At 43.7% G+C, this 24,437-nt stretch overlaps 1 protein-coding gene across 7 annotated transcripts in view; it reads right to left on the reverse strand.

Moving 5' to 3' along the window:
• Positions 1 to 375: 375 nt before the first annotated feature.
• depdc5 (DEP domain containing 5, GATOR1 subcomplex subunit) overlaps positions 376 to 24,437 on the reverse strand; it is a 31,252-nt gene continuing 7,190 nt past the window's right edge. The window contains exons 23-43 of one of the 7 annotated variants that reach the window (XM_041948405.1): positions 24,208 to 24,343; positions 24,016 to 24,107; positions 23,581 to 23,640; positions 22,391 to 22,547; positions 21,955 to 22,115; positions 20,928 to 21,048; positions 20,141 to 20,308; positions 19,737 to 19,959; positions 19,272 to 19,408; positions 19,087 to 19,180; positions 18,782 to 18,844; positions 16,549 to 16,685; positions 16,127 to 16,207; positions 15,842 to 15,974; positions 15,411 to 15,510; positions 14,968 to 15,207; positions 12,427 to 12,596; positions 2,175 to 2,346; positions 2,028 to 2,088; positions 1,026 to 1,108; positions 376 to 945 (exon numbers count right to left, since the gene is read on the reverse strand). In XM_041948405.1, coding sequence (XP_041804339.1) covers positions 647 to 945; positions 1,026 to 1,108; positions 2,028 to 2,088; positions 2,175 to 2,346; positions 12,427 to 12,596; positions 14,968 to 15,207; positions 15,411 to 15,510; positions 15,842 to 15,974; positions 16,127 to 16,207; positions 16,549 to 16,685; positions 18,782 to 18,844; positions 19,087 to 19,180; positions 19,272 to 19,408; positions 19,737 to 19,959; positions 20,141 to 20,308; positions 20,928 to 21,048; positions 21,955 to 22,115; positions 22,391 to 22,547; positions 23,581 to 23,640; positions 24,016 to 24,107; positions 24,208 to 24,343 — 2,888 coding nt within the window. In that variant the 3' untranslated portion in view covers positions 376 to 646. Of the gene's footprint in view, positions 946 to 1,025; positions 1,109 to 2,027; positions 2,089 to 2,174; positions 2,347 to 12,426; positions 12,597 to 14,967; positions 15,208 to 15,410; positions 15,511 to 15,841; positions 15,975 to 16,126; positions 16,208 to 16,548; positions 16,686 to 18,781; positions 18,845 to 19,086; positions 19,181 to 19,271; positions 19,409 to 19,736; positions 19,960 to 20,140; positions 20,309 to 20,927; positions 21,049 to 21,954; positions 22,116 to 22,390; positions 22,575 to 22,688; positions 22,981 to 23,580; positions 23,641 to 24,015; positions 24,108 to 24,207; positions 24,344 to 24,437 lie in introns of those variants that run through there. The other 6 variants (XM_041948404.1, XM_041948406.1, XM_041948403.1 and 3 more) reach the window with 6 other exon arrangements.

Raw genomic sequence — 24,437 nt, forward strand, 5'->3', positions numbered from 1 at the left:
AAGGAACTCCAAATAAGGTTATGTGGCACTGACCCAAACGCATTAGCCAGATCTAAAAATACAACATTCAAGTTGTATTTTTAGATCTGGCTAATGCGTTTGGGTCAGTGCCACATATGAACACTGATTTGTTCATATGTGGCACTGACCCAAACGCATTAGCCGAGTTTTTCGGTGAGTAAACGGACATAACCCATCACGACGCTGTCTGTGACTCCCAACGTGACAGGAAGTGGTTGTTTATTGGATGCAACACTGAGGCGGTCAGGTGGATGTGATATGAAAACCAGTGGAAGTCTTAAACTGGTGCTTCACAGGCAGGCAGAGGGTCCTTGTTTGACCACTTTGCCTTGTATTAAAAAAACTCATTTCAAATGAATTCTGTGTCTGTTTATTTACACACTATAAATAATAAAAGAATTAACAGAACACAACACTGGAGCAGGATTTCTGCTATTAAGGCATGAATATTTAAAATTTCCTGTTTCATCATCCAGACCGTAGCATCAAGCAGAGGTCAGTGGTTCATTCTGAGAGGGGTCGGTCTCCTGTTTGGCCCTGAACAGCAGCAGAGCAGCGTGGAGCTGAGCCGAGGCATAAATAAAGACTTCTTTTCACATTCCTTGTTTATTTGGTCTTCCTCCTGTCAGGGAGCGCTGGCGTTCATTTTCTCCTGGCAGCTGTCCCAGAAGTTGAGCAGCCTGTTGTCCTTGTTGGCGCAGAAGTCAGTGAAGTCTCTGAGCAGGCGGTCGGCGAGCCTCTCGTCACCCAGCACGCCCGTCCTCCAGGCCTTGGTCAGCATGGTGTTGTAGGCCCAGTAGTAACCGACCCGCTCCTCGCCGCCGAACGGCCCCTGGCTGTTGGAGGTGGTGGAGTTTCTGCGTCGGCGCTGCTGTCCGCTCGAGTACTTCCTCTTGGAGTACGGCAGCTGCAGGAACACGGTGCCTGACAGAGGAGAATCAGACTGAAGCTCTGGAGCTTCCAGAAAGGCACTTTGTGTGTCTTTGTGTTGTGATGCGACAAACCTGTTACGTGGATGTACTGGGGCTTGTTCTCAGAGGGGAAATTAAAAGCAGAAGCAGAAAACTTGTCATGCACGAAGCCAAATCTGGTAAAAAAAGAAGCACATTTCAACATGTTTGCATGATGTAGCTCAGATATTTAAAGACACATTTGGTCAGGACACAGAACTCTGTGATTCACTGAAATCCTAAATGTACGGGTCATTCCTGAGTGCATGATGGGACATTTAGAGCACAGATTTCATAGATAATGAATCATATTATGTACAAAAAGCATTATCACTCAAAGAAATGTGTCATTTGGCTGACTTATGATTTCAGCTACATAGTTTAGGAAATATAAACACTAATGAAGTTTCTTAAAAAAAAAAAAACTGTAAAAAACCCCAGTGTACATAAATCTACCAGACTGAACTACATCTCATTTAAAAGCATACTACACTGTGGCCAACAATAATTAGTATGCTAGCTGGCTAAATAAATATGAGTATATTATTATAATGAGAATAAAAAAAGAATAGAGTCACAGTTAAGTTCATGTGAGACAACAACTAGCTGTTTATCCAGCAGAAGTTAGCGAGCTGCCTACCAACGTATCTAGTTTTCAAGCTACTGTAACAGAGCACAAACTTCATAAAGAAAGTTCATTAAGGCTAACAAAACTGGATATTTCACCAAAAATTGTGGCTGCTGTGTGCCTGCCTTTCCCTCAGTGCCTCCATACTTACCTAATGACCACTAATGCTGCTAGCAATCGAATAGGAGACAAGACGTCCAATCAGAATTGAGCTATTCATTTTCCCATTGGCTGTAATCGAGGACTTGTGGGGGTAAGAGCAGGCACAAAAGAAAACAGATTTCTCTTGGAGTGATAATAACTTCTCTACAAAAATTATTTCTCTGCTTGTTCTGTGCTCAAAATGTTCCATCACGCCCTGAAGATTTCACAACAAACATGACCCAGTAAATGAGTGTGAGTTAGGAAAACCACAACACAACACCGACCTGTACAGAATGGCCTCCTGAAAGAGCTGCATCCTGTCCCAGTACGTCTCCGGTTCAAAGCCTGTTGGATGAGTAAAAACAGAGACATGTGACAGAGCTCCTGTTCACATCACACAGACGCAGCAGTCAGTCAGACGGCTCCTCTACCTTCAAACAGGTTGTCACTGCCGTTCTTCAGCAGACAGTGGATGTTCAGAGGGATGAAGAGCTGGGCCCTCAGTGGGTCTCCGTACAGGTAAGACGTCAGAGCGAAGGGAACCTCCAGCACTGGGACCAGCAGGAAGCCGCAGGAGGCTGCTTTCCTGTGCCACCCTTGAACCTGATGGATAATAACTGCTTAAACAACAGCAGGTCACTGTTAAACCTGACCTCTCTGTAGATCTGCTCCTTCCTTTGACTTCTGAAAACTGTCTACACAGACAGGTAATACCCACTTCCCATGTATGTGACTAAAGGCTCAGTCATCCAGAAGCAGCATGTCTACTGAAGAGAGGGCAACATGTCAGCACTGTGTTCAGAATGTATGTGGACGACATCCTGGTTCTTGTAGAAACCGAGGAGATCCATGACAGACGTCTGGAGCAGGAACTGAAAGTGACGCAGCTGGCCTCAAGCTGAACACAGTTAAATGTAAGTTCAGACAGCAGCAGATTCGCTTCCTGGGGAAGCAGAGGAAGTGGCCGCAACAGAAACTTCACAAAAATGTATCGGAGCTCAAGTGGTTCCTTGGCTCTCTACAGCTACACAACTGCTCTGTGATCTGTTAAAGGTTGTCGGGACCTGCACAGCAGACCGCCTTCCAGAGACTGAAGTCTACCTTAACATCTGCCCCCGTACTCTCCTTCCCTGATGCCAACAGGCCCACTGTGGTGTCAGCTGATGGGCCCTCCAGCAGCAGCAGGTTGAGGAAACCTGTGGCCTACAGCTCATGGAGACCCAGGGACACAGAGACCAGCTCAAATAGAGAAAGAATGCTTCTGACAGCTTTAAAGTGCTTACTGAACTCTAGCCCCTGATAGCCTTGTTGAACTGTAAAGACCTTGACAACGTCCCAGTAAAATGCCAGAGGGTGCTGATGAGACTCATGTACTTTCATGCACAGGCTGTGCACACACCAGGGCATTAAAAGTTTTGGGGGTAAATACATGTATCATCTCGTCTGCATTATGCACAGAGTGATGGACAGGCTGAAAAGCCTGCACAGGTAGCTAAATGCATCATTAGGCAGGAAGATCCCCTTTCAGTCAGTTTTGAGGGATCAAGAAAATAGTACTCCTGGTCAATGTGACTGCTCCTAAATTTTCACTGAACGGTTTTATTCATTTGTCGAGTGTGACACTTTTTGTTTGTGTTTATTGCTGTAACAATAAACCTCTTGGCAGGCCTCACCTCACTTGGTAAAATAAAGGATATGTAAACCTACACAAAAAGGTTAATAAGTTGTCAGAGAATAATTTCATGTGAAATAAGAAAAAGTCAAATAGAACCTCATACAAAAAGGTCACAACATCTATATCTTGTTTTTTTTTGCCCAACAGATAATATCTCAAAAAGATGTCCTCGAAACAGCTCCAGTGTTGTTTCCTTGTTTAAAAAGCATCTGTGTTTCCTGTGTTGCATACTGGGAATGTTGGGCGTGTCTGAAAGGACATTTAATCAGTACGGGACATGCAAGTATCTTAGAGGCAGATGAATGAAGTGTTACAGAGAGCAGCTTTGGTGGTTTGTTTCTCTCTCCTTCACAGTGGGACACATGCACCATTCATTGTGCAATCTTTCCGTTCCACAAGTTCTCACTGCAGTTGAGCTAGATATCAGGCTGATGGGGTGTTTCCAGCAGATGAACTGATCATCTCCTTAGATAACGGGCTTCAAACATAGCTTCAAACCGCTCTGATCAGTTCTGTAGCTTCCTCTGTGCGTCTAAAAAACTGAATCGTGCTCTAAAGGAGAACTGCACCAGTTTTACATATCGGCCTGTTTACAGGCCTTGGGACCGTCCCGTGGTTTATGAGGAAGACAAACACACATAATAAAAAGGATGATATCTGTGTTTCTGCTTCATCAATTATTCATTCATTTTTTTAACTGTCCCTCATGAGTTCAACAAAGTTAAGGAGTGCAATGCTAAATCAGTGGAGTACTGACGAGTCAGGCCCAAATTTTCTAAACCTTTTAAACCTGCACCATTTCCAGCTGTGACAAAGATTAATTCTGTAGAGGACATGCTGATTGCATTGATCACCGAACCTTTAGCATCATGTATGAGAGACAAAACAAACATTAAAGAGTTAACTAGAAAATTCCCCCTGGGAAATTTTGAAAGGGACACGGGGTGCGTTCGAGCCGACAAAATTATCTACGTTTTAAAGTTTGAATGAAGTCTCTAGGAGAAACTATGGCGAAGCAGCGGACAATTGAAAAAGGCTGCAATTTGAGAAAACGGCAGATATCAGAGGTAGTCAGTCCCTGATTAATGAATTGCTCTCAGCTGTGTTTCTGTGGCTTTCTCCTTGTCTGTCTCTGTTGATCACCTCAGCTGTCTGTGTCTGCTTCTCTCCTCTGCTTCATGTCTCTGTTAACATGAATTAATGAACTGAATCAATAAACATGAATGGAGCTAATGCTAACGGAGCAAACAGAGCTAACACTAACGGAGCTAACAGCTAACTGCGCTAATAGAGCTAACGGCGCTAACGCTAACAGAGCTAACTGTGCTAACAGAGCTAACGGTGCTAACAGAGCTAACAGAGCGAACGGCGTTAACAAGGGGGCGGGGGGATGGGGTTTTCATTATGCATTTGTCTGTGTGTGTGTGTTTATGTATCTGTCATTGTGTGTGACTGCGTATGTGTGTGTCTTCGTCTGTTTGTGTGTGTGTGTGTGTCTGCTTGAACTACACAAGCAGCCCAACCAGCTCCTACATGGAGATGTGTCTGGTACATGTGTGTCTGAATGTGTGTGTGTGTGTGTGTGTGTGTGTGTGTGTGTGTGTGTGTGTGTTTGTGTGCGTGTGTAACTTCTGCCCCACCTGCTGATAATTACCTCTGCACCTCTCCCACTGTTTACCTGTTCCTGTTCAGTTTTGACGTGCTTGTTTTTAATCACTTTTTAGCTGTTGGTTAGCCCTGCTTGTGTGCGTTTGTGTGACTACTGTCTCAACCTTTTTGGCAAAGCGCTTTCTGAAGCTGAGTTTAACTCGGACGGAGATTGTTTTCAAACAATGCCATTGTTTTGACTGAGCTCGTTAAGATAATCATTCTCAGGCTTGTTGTCCTGCAGATGTGTGTGCGTGGGTTATTGACCGGTGTGTGTGTAAATGACAGTTAATGACAGTTACACCTGTTAACTGAAAAGCGGCTTTTTCGCTGTCGGTTTCTTCCGAACAACTTGCGATTGTGTCAAAACCGTAGCTGCTATCAAAAAACCGATTACACTGTGAGATGCGGACAAGTCTGGGCCAGATGTACGTGTGTTTCATGTCCAGATATTCTTTAGAAAAATGACAAAATGGTCGACTTAAAAAGACTCTGCGACTCAGAGAACAGGAGTTTGTATTGTATGCAGTGAGATTTGGGTTCGGCGAACCTCCCGAACTAAATCCTCTGGTGAGAGAACCGTACCTCGTATCAGAGTGTACTATAGATCATCGGACTCCCGAGAACTTCCTGAGTCCGACCATCTCCTCGTTTTATTCCTGACACAACAACTTTTCGTTTTATGGCGATCTAAAGACAGGAGGCATTTCTGCTTTGCTCACAAAACAGCTCTGAATTTTAACATGGGACTTAATGGGAGAACAGGAGGGCGCTGGCTGCACAAAACGTCTCACTATTTAAATTCAGTAAGTCTCTCGGCTTTTTCGAGGACATCACACGAAAGAGGACAAGTTTGTCTACAAACTGATCCCAAAATTATGCGTGTAGAGTGTAATTTGTGGCCGTAGCGACGAGAAAAAGAGAAGATTTTCAGATCGTTTTTAGACTCTGTGCCACTCTAGCACGCACTCTAGCACGAACATTCCGTGCAATACACACCCATTATAATCTCAAAATTTCCCTCCAAACGATCACTGTCATTGAACAGTGACTGATCAAAAACTATAGGACCAATCAAAATGTGGATGAACACACCAATAGACCAGACTTGGGTCTACATTTTAAAGTTGAAATGAAGTCTCTCGGTGAATGTATGCCTGAGCTACAGATGTTTGAAAAACTCCAATTTCAATCTTGTTTTTTTCGCCCGTCCCATTCATTTCTTATGGGAAATTTATCGCAGTTTTTCGCGTCTTACGACGCGAAAAACTGCGATAAATTTGAGAAAAGTAATAGCACACCGATCCCGAACAATACGCACGTTTTGATATATAATTTGCGAGGGTTTTCTCAAAGCTGTGGGACGAGTTTGAGGACAAAAACTTGGAGGAAGATGAAAAATAACTAGAAAATTCCCCCTGGGAAATTTTGAAAGGGACACGGGGTGTGTTCGAGCCGACAAAATTATCTACGTTTTAAAGTTTGAATGAAGTCTCTAGGAGAAACTATGGCGAAGCAGCGGACAATTGAAAAAGGCTGCAATGTGAGAAAACTGCAGATATCAGAGGTAGTCAGTCCCTGATTAATGAATTGCTCTCAGCTGTGTTTCTGTGGCTTTCTCCTTGTCTGTCTCTGTTGATCACCTCAGCTGTCTGTGTCTGCTTCTCTCCTCTGCTTCATGTCTCTGTTAACATGAATTAATGAACTGAATCAATAAACATGAATGGAGCTAATGCTGACGGAGCTAACAGAGCTAACACTAACGGAGCTAACAGCTAGCGGTGCGAATAGAGCTAACGGCGCTAACGCTAACAGAGCTAACTGTGCTAACAGAGCTAATAACGGCGTTAACAAGGGGGCGGGGGGATGGGGTTTTCATTATGCATTTGTCTGTGTGTGTGTGTTTATGTATCTGTCATTGTGTGTGACTGCGTATGTGTGTGTCTTCGTCTGTTTGTGTGTGTGTGTCTGCTTGAACTACACAAGCAGCCCAACCAGCTCCTACATGGAGATGTGTCTGGTATATGTGTGTCTGAATGTGTGTGTGTGTGTGTTTGTTTGTGTGCGTGTGTAACTTCTGCCCCACCTGCTGATAATTACCTCTCTACCTCTCCCACTTTTTACCTGTTCCTGTTCAGTTTTGACGTGCTTGTTTTTAATCACTTTTTAGCTGTTGGTTAGCCCTGCTTGTGTGTGTGTTTGTGTGACTACTGTCTCAACCTTTTTGGCAAAGCGCTTGGTGAAGCTGAGTTTAACTGTGTGTTGGATGGAGATTGTTTTCAAACAATGCCCTTGTTTTGACTGAGCTCGTTAAGATAATCATTCTCAGGCTTGTTGTCCTGCAGATGTGTGTGCGTGGGTTATTGACCGGTGTGTGTGTAAATGACAGTTGCACCTGTTAAACTCTTCCCTTGAAAAGCGGCTTTTTCGCTGTCGGTTTCTTCCGAACAACTTGCGATTGTGTCAAAACCGTAGCTGCTATCAAAAAACCGATTACACTGTGAGATGCGGACAAGTCTGGGCCAGATGTACGTGTGTTTTATGTCCAGATATTCTTTAGAAAAATGACAAAATGGTCGACTTAAAAAGACTCTGCGACTCAGAGAACAGGAGTTTGTATTGTATGCAGTGAGATTTGGGTTCGGCGAACCTCCTGAACTAAATCCTCTGGTGAGAGAACCGTACCTCGTATCAGAGTGTACTATAGATCATCGGACTCCCGAGAACTTCCTGAGTCCGACCATCTCCTCGTTTTATTCCTGACACAACAACTTTTCGTTTTATGGCGATCTAAAGACAGGAGGCATTTCTGCTTTGCTCACAAAACAGCTCTGAATTTTAACATGGGACTTAATGGGAGAACAGGAGGGCGCTGGCTGCACAAAACGTCTCACTATTTAAATTCAGTAAGTCTCTCGGCTTTTTCGAGGACATCACACGAAAGAGGACAAGTTTGTCTACAAACTGATCCCAAAATTATGCGTGTAGAGTGTAATTTGTGGCCGTAGCGACGAGAAAAAGAGAAGATTTTCAGATCGTTTTTAGACTCTGTGCCACTCTAGCACGCACTCTAGCACGAACATTCCGCGCAATACACACCCATTATAATCTCAAAATTTCCCGCCAAACGATCACTGTCATTGAACAGTGACTGATCAAAAACTATAGGACCAATCAAAATGTGGATGAACACACCAATAGACCAGACTTGGGTCTACATTTTAAAGTTGAAATGAAGTCTCTCGGTGAATGTATGCCTGAGCTACAGATGTTTGAAAAACTCCAATTTCAATCTTGTTTTTTTCGCCCGTCCCATTCATTTCTTATGGGAAATTTATCGCAGTTTTTCGCGTCTTACGACGCGAAAAACTGCGATAAATTTGAGAAAAGTAATAGCACACCGATCCCGAACAATACGCACGTTTTGATATATAATTTGCGAGGGTTTTCTCAAAGCTGCGGGGCGAGTTTGAGGACGAAAACTTGGAGGAAGATGAAAAATAACTAGAAAATTCCCCCTGGGAAATTTTGAAAGGGACACGGGGTGTGTTCGAGCCGACAAAATTATCTACGTTTTAAAGTTTGAATGAAGTCTCTAGGACAAAGTATGGCCGAGCAGCGGACAATTGAAAAAGGCTGAAATTTGAGGAAATTTCCCCATTCATTTCTTATGGGAAATTTATCGCAGTTGTTCGCGTCTTACGTCGGCCTTCGATGGTCATAGCTCGAAAACCGTAAGAGATATCAAAATGTGCCGAGGGTCATTTGGAGCCGACAAAATTATCTACGTTTTAAAGTTTGAATGAAGTCTCTAGGAGAAACTATGGCGAAGCAGCGGACAATTGAAAAAGGCTGCAATGTGAGAAAACGGCAGATATCAGAGGCAGTCAGTCCCTGATTAATGAATTGCTCTCAGCTGTGTTTCTGTGGCTTTCTCCTTGTCTGTCTCTGTTGATCACCTCAGCTGTCTGTGTCTGCTTCTCTCCTCTGCTTCATGTCTCTGTTAACATGAATTAATGAACTGAATCAATAAACATGAATGGAGCTAATGCTAACGGAGCTAACAGAGCTAACACTAATGGAGCGAACAGCTAACGGTGCGAATAGAGCTAACGGCGCTAACGCAACCAGAGCTAACTGTGCTAACAGAGCTAATAGAGCTAGCGGCGTTAACAAGGGGGCGGGGGGATGGGGTTTTCATTATGCATTTGTCTGTGTGTGTGTGTTTATGTATCTGTCGTTGTGTGTGACTGCGTATGTGTGTGTCTTCGTCTGTTTCTGTGGCTTTCTCCTTGTCTGTCTCTGTTGATCACCTCAGCTGTCTGTGTCTGCTTCTCTCCTCTGCTTCATGTCTCTGTTAACATGAATTAATGAACTGAATCAATAAACATGAATGGAGCTAATGCTAACGGAGCTAACAGAGCTAACACTAACGGAGCTAACAGCGCGAATACAGCTAACAGCTCTAACGCTAACAGAGCTAACTGTGCTAACAGAGCTAATAGAGCTAACGGCGTTAACAAGGGGGCGGGGGGATGGGGTTTTCATTATGCATTTGTCTGTGTGTGTATGTTTATGTATCTGTCATTGTGTGTGACTGCGTATGTGTGTGTCTTCGTCTGTTTGTGTGTGTGTGTCTGCTTGAACTACACAAGCAGCCCAACCAGCTCCTACATGGAGATGTGTCTGGTATATGTGTGTCTGAATGTGTGTGTGTGTGTGTGTTTGTTTGTGTGCGTGTGTAACTTCTGCCCCACCTGCTGATAATTACCTCTCTACCTCTCCCACTTTTTACCTGTTCCTGTTCAGTTTTGACGTGCTTGTTTTTAATCACTTTTTAGCTGTTGGTTAGCCCTGCTTGTGTGTGCGTTTGTGTGACTACTGTCTCAACCTTTTTGGCAAAGCGCTTGGTGAAGCTGAGTTTAACTGTTTGTTGGACGGAGATTGTTTTCAAACAATGCCCTTGTTTTGACTGAGCTCGTTAAGATAATCATTCTCAGGCTTGTTGTCCTGCAGATGTGTGTGCGTGGGTTATTGACCGGTGTGTGTGTAAATGACAGTTACACCTGTTAACTGAAAAGCGACTTTTTCGCTGTCGGTTTCTTCCGAACAACTTGCGATTGTGTCAAAACCGTAGCTGCTATCAAAAAAACGATTACACTGTGAGATGCGGACAAGTCTGGGCCAGATGTACGTGTGTTTTATGTCCAGATATTCTTTAGAAAAATGACAAAATGGTCGATTTAAAAAGACTCTGCGACTCAGAGAACAGGAGTTTGTATTGTATGCAGTGAGATTTGGGTTCGGCGAACCTCCTGAACTAAATCCTCTGGTGAGAGAACCGTACCTCGTATCAGAGTGTACTATAGATCATCGGACTCCCGAGAACTTCCTGAGTCCGACCATCATCTCGTTTTATTCCTGACACAACAACTTTTCGTTTTATGGCGATCTAAAGACAGGAGGCATTTCTGCTTTGCTCACAAAACAGCTCTGAATTTTAACATGGGACTTAATGGGAGAACAGGAGGGCGCTGGCTGCACAAAACGTCTCACTATTTAAATTCAGTAAGTCTCTCGGCTTTTTCGAGGACATCACACGAAAGAGGACAAGTTTGTCTACAAAAGATCCCAAAATTATGCGTGTAGAGTGTAATTTGTGGCCGTAGCGACGAGAAAAAGAGAAGATTTTCAGATCGTTTTTAGACTCTGTGCCACTCTAGCATGCACTCTAGCACGAACATTCCGCGCAATACACACCCATTATAATCTCAAAATTTCCCGCCAAACGATCACTGTCATTGAACAGTGACTGATCAAAAACTATAGGACCAATCAAAATGTGGATGAACACACCAATAGACCAGACTTGGGTCTACATTTTAAAGTTGAAATGAAGTCTCTCGGTGAATGTATGCCTGAGCTACAGATGTTTGAAAAACTCCAATTTCAATCTTGTTTTTTTCGCCCGTCCCATTCATTTCTTATGGGAAATTTATCGCAGTTTTTCGCGTCTTACGACGCGAAAAACTGCGATAAATTTGAGAAAAGTAATAGCACACCGATCCCGAACAATACGCACGTTTTGATATATAATTTGCGAGGGTTTTCTCAAAGCTGTGGGACGAGTTTGAGGACGAAAACTTGGAGGAAGATGAAAAATAATAAGAAGAAGAAGAAGAAGAAGAAGAAACGCGCGGGATAGTAATAAGTGACTCGGGACGTTGCCCCGTGTCCCTAATAAGAAGAAGAAGAAGAAGAAGAAGAAACGCGCGGGATAGTAATAAGTGACTCGGGGCTATGCCCCGAGTCACTGGCTCCTGCAGCTATTTCATAGCTGTAGGAGCCAGTGACTCGGGACGTTGCCCCGTGTCCCTAATAAGAAGAAGAAGAAGAAGAAACGCGCGGGATAGTAATAAGTGACTCGGGACGTTGCCCCGTGTCCCTAATAAGAAGAAGAAGAAGAAGAAGAAGAAGAAACGCGCGGGATAGTAATAAGTCCGCCCCGAGTCACTGGCTCCTGCAGCTATTTCATAGCTGTAGGAGCCAGTGACTCGGAGCGTGCCCCGTGTCCCTAATAATAAGAAGAAGAAGAAACGCGCGGGATAGTAATAAGTGACTCGGGACGTTGCCCCGTGTCCCTAAGAAGAAGAAACGCGCGGGATAGTAATAAGTGACTCGGGACGTTGCCCCGTGTCCCTAATTACGAATATATCGATGCAGGTATCATTTTATTATGAGAGCTAGGCTACAATGGTGGATGGTTTCATTTTTCAAGGTGTACTCTCCGCTACGCCCCGAGTCACTGGCTCCTGCAGCTATTTCATAGCTGTAGGAGCCAGTGACTCGGGACGTTGCCCCGTGTCCCTAATAAGAAGAAGAAGAAGAAACGCGCGGGATAGTAATAAGTGACTCGGGGCTATGCCCCGAGTCACTGGCTCCTGCAGCTATTTCATAGCTGTAGGAGCCAGTGACTCGGGACGTTGCCCCGTGTCCCTAATTACGAATATATCGATGCAGGTATCATTTTATTATGAGAGCTAGGCTACAATGGTGGATGGTTTCATTTTTCAAGGTGTACTCTACTTTTTTTTAAATCTGTGTAATTTTTATCTTCATTTTTTTGACTGTTGTGTAACTAGTTTCTCCATCCTTTTGTCTTTTGAATGAACTTTGAATGGGAAGAATTTGAGTGTTGCTGAACTGTTCAGGAAACAGGAGAGATGTGTGTTAGAATACGTTGGATTTGAAGTTTTGATTGTGTCTGAGCTGTAATCTATTGACTTTATGTCTATTGACATATGAAGAATTAGGTGTGATCTGCTGATAATTAGAACAAAAAGGGGGTGTCATCTAGTTACCATCTCAAAGAGCACTGCAGCAGTGACAGCCATCCAGTGCAGCTTGATCTCAAAGGCAGCGTTGACGGAGAAGTTTCCGTGGTAATAACAGCTGCACCATTCGGTTCGGTCGCTGCGGTTGTTAACGTCCACATCCAGAGTGACCGTCTTCTGCTCTGGGACTGTGGCAGCTAGAGGACAGACGGAGGGAGAATGGGAGGAGGAGAGACAGGAAGACAGGAGGCAAAGGAAGCAAAGAAAGGGGAGAGGGACGGCATGATGGGCAGGCGGATGAAGCAGTGAGAGCAGCGGTGCTGAGATTAAGTGCAACACGTTAGATGCATCAGAAACAGAGTCAGAAACAGATTTCTTGGCATTGTCAGCTGTTAAGTTACAATAGTAACTAAACAATAGACTAAATCATTTTATGTTTGTAATACATCGATACACTGATTGACAAACTCAATTTAGTCTTAGAGTTTAGTAGAGTTTTACTGTACTTTAGATTGCTTCATAAACTGCTCTTTCATACAAGATTCATCTCAATAATGACGAATGTGACAAGCAGTTTTTCTGGAGATTTAAAATCATATTGCTGAGCCCTAGAATCTCCTGAAAGCTCTGAAATTTCAGAACAGGTGCTAAATATTAAACAAGTGACTGAAAAACCAACAAATATGGATGTGTCACATCAGTCTAGGTCACTAAAGCCTCATTTGATTTATTCCTTGTTGACTATGTCACTTTTATTGCATTTGCTCTTTTCATTTGTTCATTTTATTCTATTTAATCTTGTTGACATACATCTTATTCTGCTCTGAGCTGTGCATTTCTTTGTGATTGTAAATCAAGTTATTATTAGTAGCAGTGGTGGTTGTATGTAAATTCACATTTCTTTCCACAGACATGAGCAGCTTTGTCATTCAGTGTGTGAATTACATTTGTTAAAAACACTGACAATTACTCTCTACAGCTATCGGATGGCATGAATGCTTCCAGTTGTAACCATGGCAAAGTTAAAAGAGCAGTAATGTCTGCGTATGAGTGAGTGTCTAATGATTTCAGCATCGCATTAAGACTATTCCAGGAAACCTGTGTAAGTCAGCAAACTGAGAAAGCATTCATTTGCATAGTGGTTGTAAACATTTTCAAATATGCTTGAGTCAAAGGTGCCAAATGAAGCTTTGAGCAGCAAGCGAAGCGGCAACACCATCACAACGCTCCGTGCTGTGATGGTGCTTTATGGTGAAAAGCCAGGAGGAGAGCAACAGGTGAGGACTTTGCACACCACAGCACTACTGAACCACAGCCACTAACACCACAGCATGCACTGAAACACCACACCAACTATCTACTGCTCCTGGATCAGCTACACACTAACCACACAGCATGCAATGATTGGACGGTGGAGGTGGAAAATTTTTATCGCATCAATCAGTGATGTGGCCACATCGCACGGAGGCAGAGCCACTGTGGACGGATGGAGAAAACTACAGCTGGTGGAGACACTCATGCATTACACACTGGAGAACACACCACCAGCTGTTCAATGCAGATCTGCAGTCCACTGTCAGGAGAGCTGAGTCCAGTATCTCTTTGTCACACAGCAAAGACATGATGATGATGGACGGCGATGAATGGTTATGTACATGTAAGGCTCATTGTTTTTGGTTTATATATCTTTGTTAATTATTCACTTTGTTTATTCTGAATATTTAAAAAAGAAATGTACAGTATATTAGAGAGCTCTGTCTGAGCTGAACACCTCATTCACAGAGAACCAGGAGCCGAGTGGACCTAAATGAGGAAAAGCACTAAAAGCCATAATTCCAATCTAATCTGAAAAATGAATTTAAGAAAGTTTATGACGAAACTACTTGAAAACCCTACATGAACTCCTGCTTCAAACTGTGTATGAGAAGACGCTTCTTGGCAAATTTACTGTTCTCTGGCCCTGTGCTTCCTCCTGAGCATGTCTTATCACTGTTCAACTGACGGCTCTGCGGCCATAATGTTTTCCTCTTTAACACAATCTCAGCACCACACTCTTCCGTCCCTTTCCTTTCTTGTCCCTCATCTTGTGCACTATACTGCCACAGATCAGCAGCAGAGCCACTACGTCTCACCAGGTAACAAGGTAGTACTGATTCACTCCCGTGCTGTAGACTAGGTTACTGCCTCCTCACTGTCACTCGGCCACTCCGGCAGTGTGGTCTGCTCCTTTTATAAATTCCAGGCATTTTATGGGGAAAATCGCTACAAACCGAAAACTATGAGCCTTAGGTGTAAATAAATGCTGTATGGAAGCTTGAGGGTGCTCAGTACCTTCTGGTTCATGTGAAGAGTGGAAACTGGGCAGGGCACATTGTACTGCCATAACGTATGGATAAATAAATAAACAATGAGCATGACCCTCTCTGCCCTGTGTGACATGTAAATACTGGACCCAGGCCATTCTCTGAAGTAGACTTGTGTATGATCTGCACCAGACTGGATGAGGTGGAGACATGTGTGGCTTCTCTGCGGTGTGGGCTGGGCCGGGGGGGGTCGGGCTGGGTGTACCTAGCAGTGCGGCGGCCTGGCTGCGTCCTCCAAAGCTGCGGCTGAAGGAGCTGTGCCTACTTGCGTAGGAGGCTGGCCGGCTGGGCAACCAGGGCAGGAGGAAGGCCGGGAGGTCGCAGGGTCGCCGCTCCTCTAGCACGAAGGCCACCTCAAACCACTTCCTCTGGAACAGTGCGAAGTCCTCCAGGGCTGCAGCAGACCAGCCCCCAGCTGCCGTGGGTGGGGGCTGGGATGTTGGGCCTGCAGGGGACGAGACAGCGAGGAATGCCATGACAACACAATGTAGAGACCACTACATGAGGAAAATTACATTTTTTTCTAGTTACCTGACAGATACGTACATATAGCATATACTGTACGAGCACCTGCAAAGCAGAATATTCTGTGTTGTACACTGAGATAAAAGCAGTGATCCGAATAGAATGCATTTTAAATCCATTCACCATCCTTCTCTCCTACTATCCTGTAGAAGTAGAATCCGTAGACAAAGGTGCGCATGGCATCTCCAGAAGCGTGGGCCACCAAACCTTCATCCAGCATTTTCTACACAAAGCAAACAGAAACAGTGAAGGTCTGCCTACCAGCACCAGCAGCTCTAAAGATCACTAATCAAAACATTACCTCTCGTTTGATTCGTACAAACACAAAGCTAAGTGTATAAACTATGGCCTGTAAAAGTTGTGGTTCTATGGGGGTTATGTGCTGGACTATTCTTTGGCCAGGACCGGAGACTTTCTGGAGTCTCTGCTGGTTGCCTGCCAAGTTAATTAAAAGTAATTAACTGAAATTCTTTATGGATTCTTCCTGATGGCATTCCATGATCAAATTATATTTTTCATCAGGTTAAAGGAAAGTTGGGACATACAACTCGTACCTGCATGATATCCACAGCCATCCCTTGTGTGGCCACACCCTCCACATTGTTGACCAGCCAATGAACAACCTCTGCGCTAATAAAGCAGTTGAGTGGTAGGCCTTTCTGCTCTGGGAGCAGCTGTACACCTGTCCTGTAAAACCATAGAGCACAGACATAATGATATATGTTTTTACTTTAAAAAAACAAAACGAGAACAGCTGAGAGGATGTGTCGATTGTTTCTGACCCGCTGCAGCTGACTTCCAACATATCAAGACCCAAAACAGACAACAGCAAATCTTACGTGGGGTGTTTGATGGCCTCCAGGATCTCTAACAGTGTTGAGGAAGAGGAGAGAGAAAGGGCTCCTGCTGCAGACTGCCCACTGTGAACAGACCACTGATCAGTTCTAAACCACTTTTTACTGTTTAGGCAGATTATCATGAATCAAGCTATTAGCAATTCTCACTGGGCTACACAAAAAACTCATAAACAAACATTAAGACAGAACTTAATCATAATTAGACAAAATAAGTTTTCACTTTCAGTGTATTTAATAGTCAATTTTAAACATTTAATGTCATAAAACCAAAACATCTAAGATACTTCTTACCTGAGGCTATCCATGTTGTAAGCATTCAAATATTATAATGCTTTACTAATCATTTTTATGTGCTAGATGTATTTTGCTGCAGCTGTGCAGCAGCACATTAAGTCAGAGGTTACCTGGTATCTGTGGTGCTGCTGGCTGTAGTCTCTCCTGCAGGCTGCTGTGCTGCTGCTGCTGCTGCTGCTGCTGCTGCTGCTCCTGTCCCTGCTGGCTGGACTCCTTTATCTGCAGCCTCGCTGGCTTCAGCAGGTAACTACACAGCCAAACGTACTTCACTAAATGAGCTGTTTCTGTCAGTATAGTCTCAGGGTTTCCACAGATTACAAAAAAAAAAATTCTATCTCACTAACATCCAGTGGTATCCAGCCATGAAGATGGTTTTTTTTGTATCCAATACAGTGGAGGAGAATGGAACAATGCACGCAGCATTAAGACATGACATGCCACAGTGCATCCTGTAAAGGAGACACTGCTTCTGGAAAGACAAGTTGCTAGTGGATTGTCATTTTTAAATACTGTGAACTCCACAAACAAAACCCATTCACCTCCATTGTATAGTGGAGGAAGAAACCTCAGAGACAGATATGTAAAAACCTGGACACACAGACACCTGTCTGGATAGATGACACTGGAGGGAAGTGAGAATTTTTTTTTTTTTATTTGGGCCAACAGACCTTTTACCAACTCAGTCCTGATGTCATGCATGGAAACAGGAGTGGGCCTCAACAGTTCATCTGAGTGCACGAGTCAGTACATGCTAGTTACACCAGGATCACACTTCATGTATTACTCTCTGGAATTGGAGAGCACTGATATTAGGATTTAGGCGACTCACTGTTACTGAACAGATGGATGGCAGCAGGGACGTTTCTGGTCATTTTTAACTGATCAGACTCATATTCATTATATAATTTGGAACATAAGAAACATGGCTATTCCTATCCTTGTATGATTCTAACAATATCCAGGCATCTGTGCAGGACTGTCATTGATTCCTCTACATCTTTGACAATCTCTATCATCTCTGTGCTGAGGTGAGACACAGTAGCCTATGTGACTTTCTGGAGGGGATTTAAACAGACTGTCTTCAACTTTAGCATCTCTGTTCTCATTTCTGACTCCTATCATTAACTCGATCTGCTGCAGCATATTTATATTCTGCAGTTCACTTCTTCATAATGCAGTGTGGTCACTGTTTTAACAGAACGTAAGTGGGCACAAGTATTTAACAGCCATCATTCCAGTGGGAAACTTTATCAATCAAAAACTGGACCTAGCTTGATCCCATAGATCATCTTGCCACATCATAATTTCAAGATGAGGATCATTCCGACTTTTATTAGATTAGCATGTCTTTTGTTTCACTGAATGCTATGTGATTCCAGCTGAGGGCCCACCTGCACACAAACGTGCAGCAGCCACCCTGGTTATGAGTGTTATTCTGGTTTTGATCATATGCAGGATATGATGTTTGCATGGAAAGTGTTCAGCCTGGTTATTCATGTCCCTGCATATGTTTTATTGCAGCATGTGTGTGTAAATGAACCATGTGTTCACAAAATAAGCAGCTTTCAGCCTTCATCAGTGTTCCTCTTACTGTAGTTTGCCTTCAACCTTCTTTCAGGATCAGTGAGGAGTGGGTTTAGTAAACAATTAAATGTAGGAGGGACGTCGCTGTAACACTTCAGAATGAGACCAGAGGGTAAAATTAATTACAAAACTTTCTTAGTTGTGCCTTAGGTGGCCACCTAGAAACAGCCTAGGATAGCAGCAAAGATGCCTCCTCTATCCTATTGGCTTAAGAAGGTCTGATTAAGATATAGGACATGTGGATATATAAAGAATTCAAGTTTTTCTCTGCAAATACAGACCTTGATTTTGCCACACTTTTTTGCCAGCTTGCTGCAACTTTTCACACTGTTAACATTTTTGTGCAATAAATTTGTAAAACCACTAACCTCACTGAATATGTTAAATGTTGATTGTTTGAGCTGTGGGGAGGTGCCAACAGCTAGAACCACAAAGGAACTCTGGATTAAATGTGATCCCGGTGTGAGGGTTGACAGTATCACTACCTACAGTATCAGCAGACACTACACTACTGGGCACAATGTCCAAACTCAGTCACCGTAAAACTGGAATCTAATTGCCGGAGCACTGCAAGTCAAACATCATGTGACTCCCACATTCTGCACACCATGCTCATGCAGTGACGCAGAGTGAACTAGGGGAGCTACAGCGATGTGAACTAACACACACACAAACACACACACACCAAAACACACACACACACACACACACACACCAAAACACACAGCTTCAGCGGTGCCCAGGGACCTCATTACTGACCTGAGGGTGATAGATGTACGAGGAGCGAGGGCTACGTATAAAATCCAAAATAAAGGCAGCGTCCTGTCAGCATACAGGAGAACATAACCAAGGATCAAACACCCAAAGCGCAGCAAGGAGCATGGAGAGAAATGCAGATGGAGGGAGAGAAACAAGAGCAAAAGCCCCACACCAAAGCACCAGCCAAGAAGAACCATTTTATCCAAGTATTGCTGATAAAAAATACATTCAGATGTGTCTGCAGAAGCTTAATGCCTGAAGCAAAACAAGTTATTCTAATGAACACACATGGAACAGATGCTCACCTTGCGGGGGCTGTCTACGTATGTGGGAGCTGTGGCAACACTTGAGAGGTCACTGATAGCCGATGAGGGCTTTGCCTGCTGCTCGTCCAGGGTCCTGAGAGGAAGCAGAAAGAATACAGTTAAAGCTGAGACACATGGCTCCAACGCAACCAACATGTTAGCCTGCAGTCCCAGGAGAGACTCACTTCTGGTTCTGCTCCATCTCCAGTAAGGCTGACAATGCTGAAGTGCCTTTCTTGCCTTGTGGGGGTGCCACAGGTTCGGTAGGGTACGGAGGGAGAGGACTGGTGACCTGCAGTCCTTTCATCGGTGTGCCTTTCTGCTGTGTGAAAAACAGTGTAATACGGAGAACTGTCCATTATAGCAGAGCAAACAGAGCAAATGCTAAAGAGATGTTTTTCCTCATGTTCAGTGGCTAGACAGCTACATCAGTACTACACCTCATGGATGAAGTTAATAACAATAATAATAATAATAAATTGTTAATAATTTAATGACTGTAACCCAAAAGTTCACTATAAGAGTGATCACCCTCTGGAAACTTCACTTATGTATGACTGGCAGCTGTATTTGGGACCAGTAAGCTGTTGGATTGTTTTCATGAAAGGTTTCATGTCCATAAAACAAGATTCAAACTAGGAGAGCCTCACTCTGATGATCCTGTCGGAGCGATGGCGACGCCGAATACGGTTGAGGCCCTCCAGGAAGCGGATGAAGCCATCTAGCAGGACCCAGTCCCCACTGCCACCCATCCCAGCACCTGCTCCCTCCCCATAAACGTCCCAGTGCCCCTCCCCGTCCGCCACCCGCCGAGCTCCTCCGGCTGGCAGCAGGAGGAAGCGAGTCCTCCAGAACTTCAGAGAGTCGATCAAGCTATGGAGACAGAAGAAAGGTAGAGAATGATATCTGACAATGATACTCATTCCACACTAATTTCATTTTCTAAATATATCAGAACCAAATTCTAAAGTGTGTATATGAGTGTAAGCCTGTAACATCTCAACAGTAGCATAAAGTATACATGATGTGCATGTGTTCGAGTATGTGGGCACACCTGAAGTCCTCAGAGCCAGCAGAGCAGATGTACTGGTCCAGGTAGTTCCACTTGTATTCCTCCAATCTCTCGTGGCCAAACTCCACCCAGCAGGACACAAACTGAGCGTCAGAATGTGGAGGACACAGGCTGTAGCTGTACTGGATTTGAGCTGACTCATACGGGTACCTAAAATACACAAACATACGTGCACACACATACACACACAGAATCATTATGGAATAAGAATTAATTTTGCTTGTTAGTGTATTTCCGCCATTTCTGCCTTTTCATTACATTGTGGCAATAAAGACCTGACAGAAAATGAGGGAAGAGATGGGGACGACATGAGGCGTAGCAGAATGCTCTACAACACGTGACTCAGAATTCAGGACATAACTGACGATGGTTATCCTTTTCATGTACTGTATATGGAAGAAGATACTTCCTCCCTTACACATACAGCAGAGTGTTCATGCCTGAGGTTACAGCAGCTCCAGTTGAGTTACAGCAGCAGCAGCTTTCTTGTTTGAGTCTGTCATGTGCTCTGATTATAACATCAGGCAGGATCCTTCACATTCTCTCACTAACTTTTTATGAGAAGACGTCATTGTTTTTACTGTAAAGCTTCTTGACAGCTGAAGCTTTTTGTTTTTGTTGATTTTTGTTGGAGTATCCTGTTTTCATACTGGACTGGACACCTCTAACTTCTCTTGAGATACTTTTAGCCATTTTGGGAGCTTCAACATGGCAAAAATGCAGAATTAGTCTCACAACATCTATGTTACAGGTTGCCAGTCACACTCACTTGGGCAGGTAGCGAGTAACTGTGATGATCTTGTCTTTGAGGCAAACCTTATGGAAGGTCCGGCCCATGCTGAGCCAGTAAACAGTCTCCTCCTCCTCTGCTCGGCGTAAAGACACCAGACCTGAAAATACAAGAAGGAAGAGGACACATACAGTCACCATGGGTCTGCTGATGTTTTCTCTCAAATACTGAAACCAGACTTTGTAGACTGCTGTTTCTCTAGAAGTTCTCACAAACATATGTTCAAGTTGTTTGTATGATTTAGTTTGTCAGTAAAGGTGCAACCGCTATCTTACAGTGAATAGCCAATATCAAGCCAATGTTACTTCAAAAACGTACATCCTACGGCTGAACAGTGCTTCGGTACAGTAATGTGGTACAGTAAATATCGCTTTCTTGCAGTAACAAAGTAATACAATTACTTACTAATAAGATTTCTGTGATATTATTACAACTACTTTATCATGTGATGCGTTGCTGCTGGCTATTAAGCGTTCAGCAGTTCTTAGCAATAACAACCTTTCAGTGATAGCCAGCACAGAGGACAGGACCTCAAAAGCACCACCATTAAATACAGATGTGGTCAAGACATGTACCAGCCACCTCACTAATGGTTTAAAATATATAAACAAAAGTGACAATCACTAACATAAACCACCATGTTCTGAACACACACATCACAAACAAACAAACACTATTATAAAAAACATTAATGTTACAAAGTTGGTGACAAACATTTGTCTGGAATATAAAACAGCAAACTTCTCAGTCCAGCGAGCAGCACCTCTGTCCCGCTCAGGTTGCAAAATGGAGACAAATATATTTATTCTGTGTTATTGCTTTTTTGAATTGACTTGCCCAACACTGCAGCTGAAACCAGGAAAGGCTTTGTGGGAAACAGCCACAACATGAGGCAGTTTGAGAGTGCATCATTACATTCTGATGAGAGAATACAGTGGGCAATCTACAAAATATCAAGGATTTTTAAATATATACACAAAGGAAATTATATGAAACATTCATTTACCTCTGGAGTAAAGAGGGCTGCTGCCAAGCGGCGTAGCCACAGAGGGCTGCGGTTTCCTGTTGCTGGTTTGGACGATGATCTGGTAGCCCTGCATCAACCTCTGACAGATAAACTCCTCAAACACCTGAGATGCACTCATCACTGGGGCTTCATCTTCCCGCCTGAGAAAGAGACAGAAACATGAAAACAGATGAGCAGTTTGATTTGTTGAATACTGGTCAGGAGAACGTGCTAAAAGACACAAGAAAAATAGAATTATGAATGCTCTGTAAACCTCTGTATTATTAATGCACTAATACGAAAAATCATGTTTGGTTACTTTGAAAGAGATTTCTTTTCCCAGAGGAATTTATGCCCTTGGGCATGTGAATTTATGAATAGCTGCCAGTTGTAGGCAGCGATTGGCTCTTGACAGTCAAAGACAGGATGTTTCTACCTCTCCAGGTCGCTGTGCGGCAGCAGGTCGTAGCAGCCTTCAGTGTAGTCGTTCTGCAGGGTCTGGCGGTCAGGGAAGTAGTCGGTGGTGAGGGGCAGACAAGCTGGCGTGGTCAGAGACTTCCAGTCCACCCCCACTGTGCAGCAAAAGCTGGGCACTGTCGGGGGCGCAGACAGCAGCAGGGCTTCAGGAGCACCCACACCATACACACACACACCACACACAAACACAAGGAAAAAACCCCCACAGCAAGAACAAATGCATGTACCCAGAGTGGAGTGGTACATGTGTGTGGGGTCGGGGATGGATACACAAAGGAAGGGGAAGTACAGTGGGGTGATAAGAAAAGAAAGGAGGGGAGTGGATGAAGATATAAAGATGGAAAAGAAAGAGAGAAGATAAAAACACGTAGAAGGGAGGGGAAGAAAACACAAGGAAAGTGTTACTTTTATTAGCCTCGTCACCCCTGCTGGTGATTCCTGAGGGGCCTGTAGTTGTGCAGCAGTGATCAGACATGCAGATTGTGGCCTCGTGACAGTCTGTGATCGGCATCACTCAGAAGCTGAGCAAAGGTGTGAACTGTGAAGTGACTGAGTGAATTTAAACAGAGAAATCACATCATGCAAACATACAGATGGTGAGCAAAGTCTCAATACAAAATACTGTGTGCAGGACAGATTGTTTGACAGAAGCACCAGTTTACATCCAAAAGAAATATACTATAGACTCTGCCTGGCATGCAGCAGTGGGATGTACACGCAAGGCTTGTTGAATGCAACCAGGTCATAGTGTAGGAAAATTATGGGAGAGCTAATTAATTAGAGGATTTTAAGAACTGCTAATATTTTATCATGAGAATTAAGACCAACAGGAGGTCCAGAGAAAGCGAGTTGGACACAGAAAGCAAGGATAGAGAGGGAGGAGGAGAGGGTAACCCCAGACCACATGGCCTGTAAAAGTCGTTTATACCTGCGACCCCTGGAGACAGATGCCCCTTTCAGAAACCTGCCTGCCAAAGCCCAATAAGCCCTCACAGTTTAAAGACACCTCTGAAAGGTTATAGTCATAATCACTTTATGAATATGATGGTTACGTGATTAACAATATCAACCCAATCTGATTTACGGCTACATGACAATGTTTGAAACAATTGATGTGTTTTTGTTTTTGTGAGGGCAACACGGACTCACTTGGGTCGGCACCACTGAGGGAAAAGTCTTCAAATGAGGAACCTCGGTTGGCTAGGGTTCCTGTACAGACATCGCAATTAAAACAAAGACATTTATCAGTTTTCTAAATCAATCAATCAGTCTATGTAATGTCAAATAGTAAAAAAGAACGCCCATCCCAGTTTCCCAGAATCCAAGGTAACGTATAAAAATTTCCAAACGATGGCACTCTATGGCACAGAGGAATGTGACATATCATTCTTTGGATATAGAATATCATCAGCCCCACTGATATTGATATCTGTCTTCATTACTCTTTTGGAAAAATGGCCGAGACGCTAATCTGCCACAAGTCTGGTGGACTTTTCACTGCAAATGAAGTAGAGCTAAAGAACAGCACAGCCGGGTTAAAATAGTATGCTTCAGGAGGACGCTGTTTTTGAGTAGTCATATCACCGCTGTTGTTGCTCCCTGGACTTCCAGTCAAATCCTCCATCCCTCCACCAATGTAAAGGCCATTCTCTCCTGCTTGCCTTGAGGTTGTTCGCCTTAAATAAGAAGACAGATAACTAGCATTGAAATTATTGTCTGTTAAGATAGCATTCTTTTCAAAGGAAAATGTTGTTCCTTGCGGTAGGCATGTCTGACCTTCCAGTGGCCTCATGATAGGCCAACTCTAGCAGCTCAGCTGAGGTGTGGGCTGCATCTCTCTGCTGGCTGCCCTGCAGTTCAGCCATGTTCTGTCTGGTCTGGTGATGGATCTGGATTGCCTCTCCAGAAGGACCTGAAGAAAAACATTGGCACATACAATCTGGTATTTGGATAAATGGCAGCATTACAGCTAAAGTCTTTGGTTTTTACTTCTATGGCTCTTATTT

The sequence above is a fragment of the Chelmon rostratus genome, chromosome 12, assembly GCF_017976325.1.
Source record: "Chelmon rostratus isolate fCheRos1 chromosome 12, fCheRos1.pri, whole genome shotgun sequence".
Lineage (NCBI taxonomy): Eukaryota > Metazoa > Chordata > Actinopteri > Chaetodontiformes > Chaetodontidae > Chelmon > Chelmon rostratus.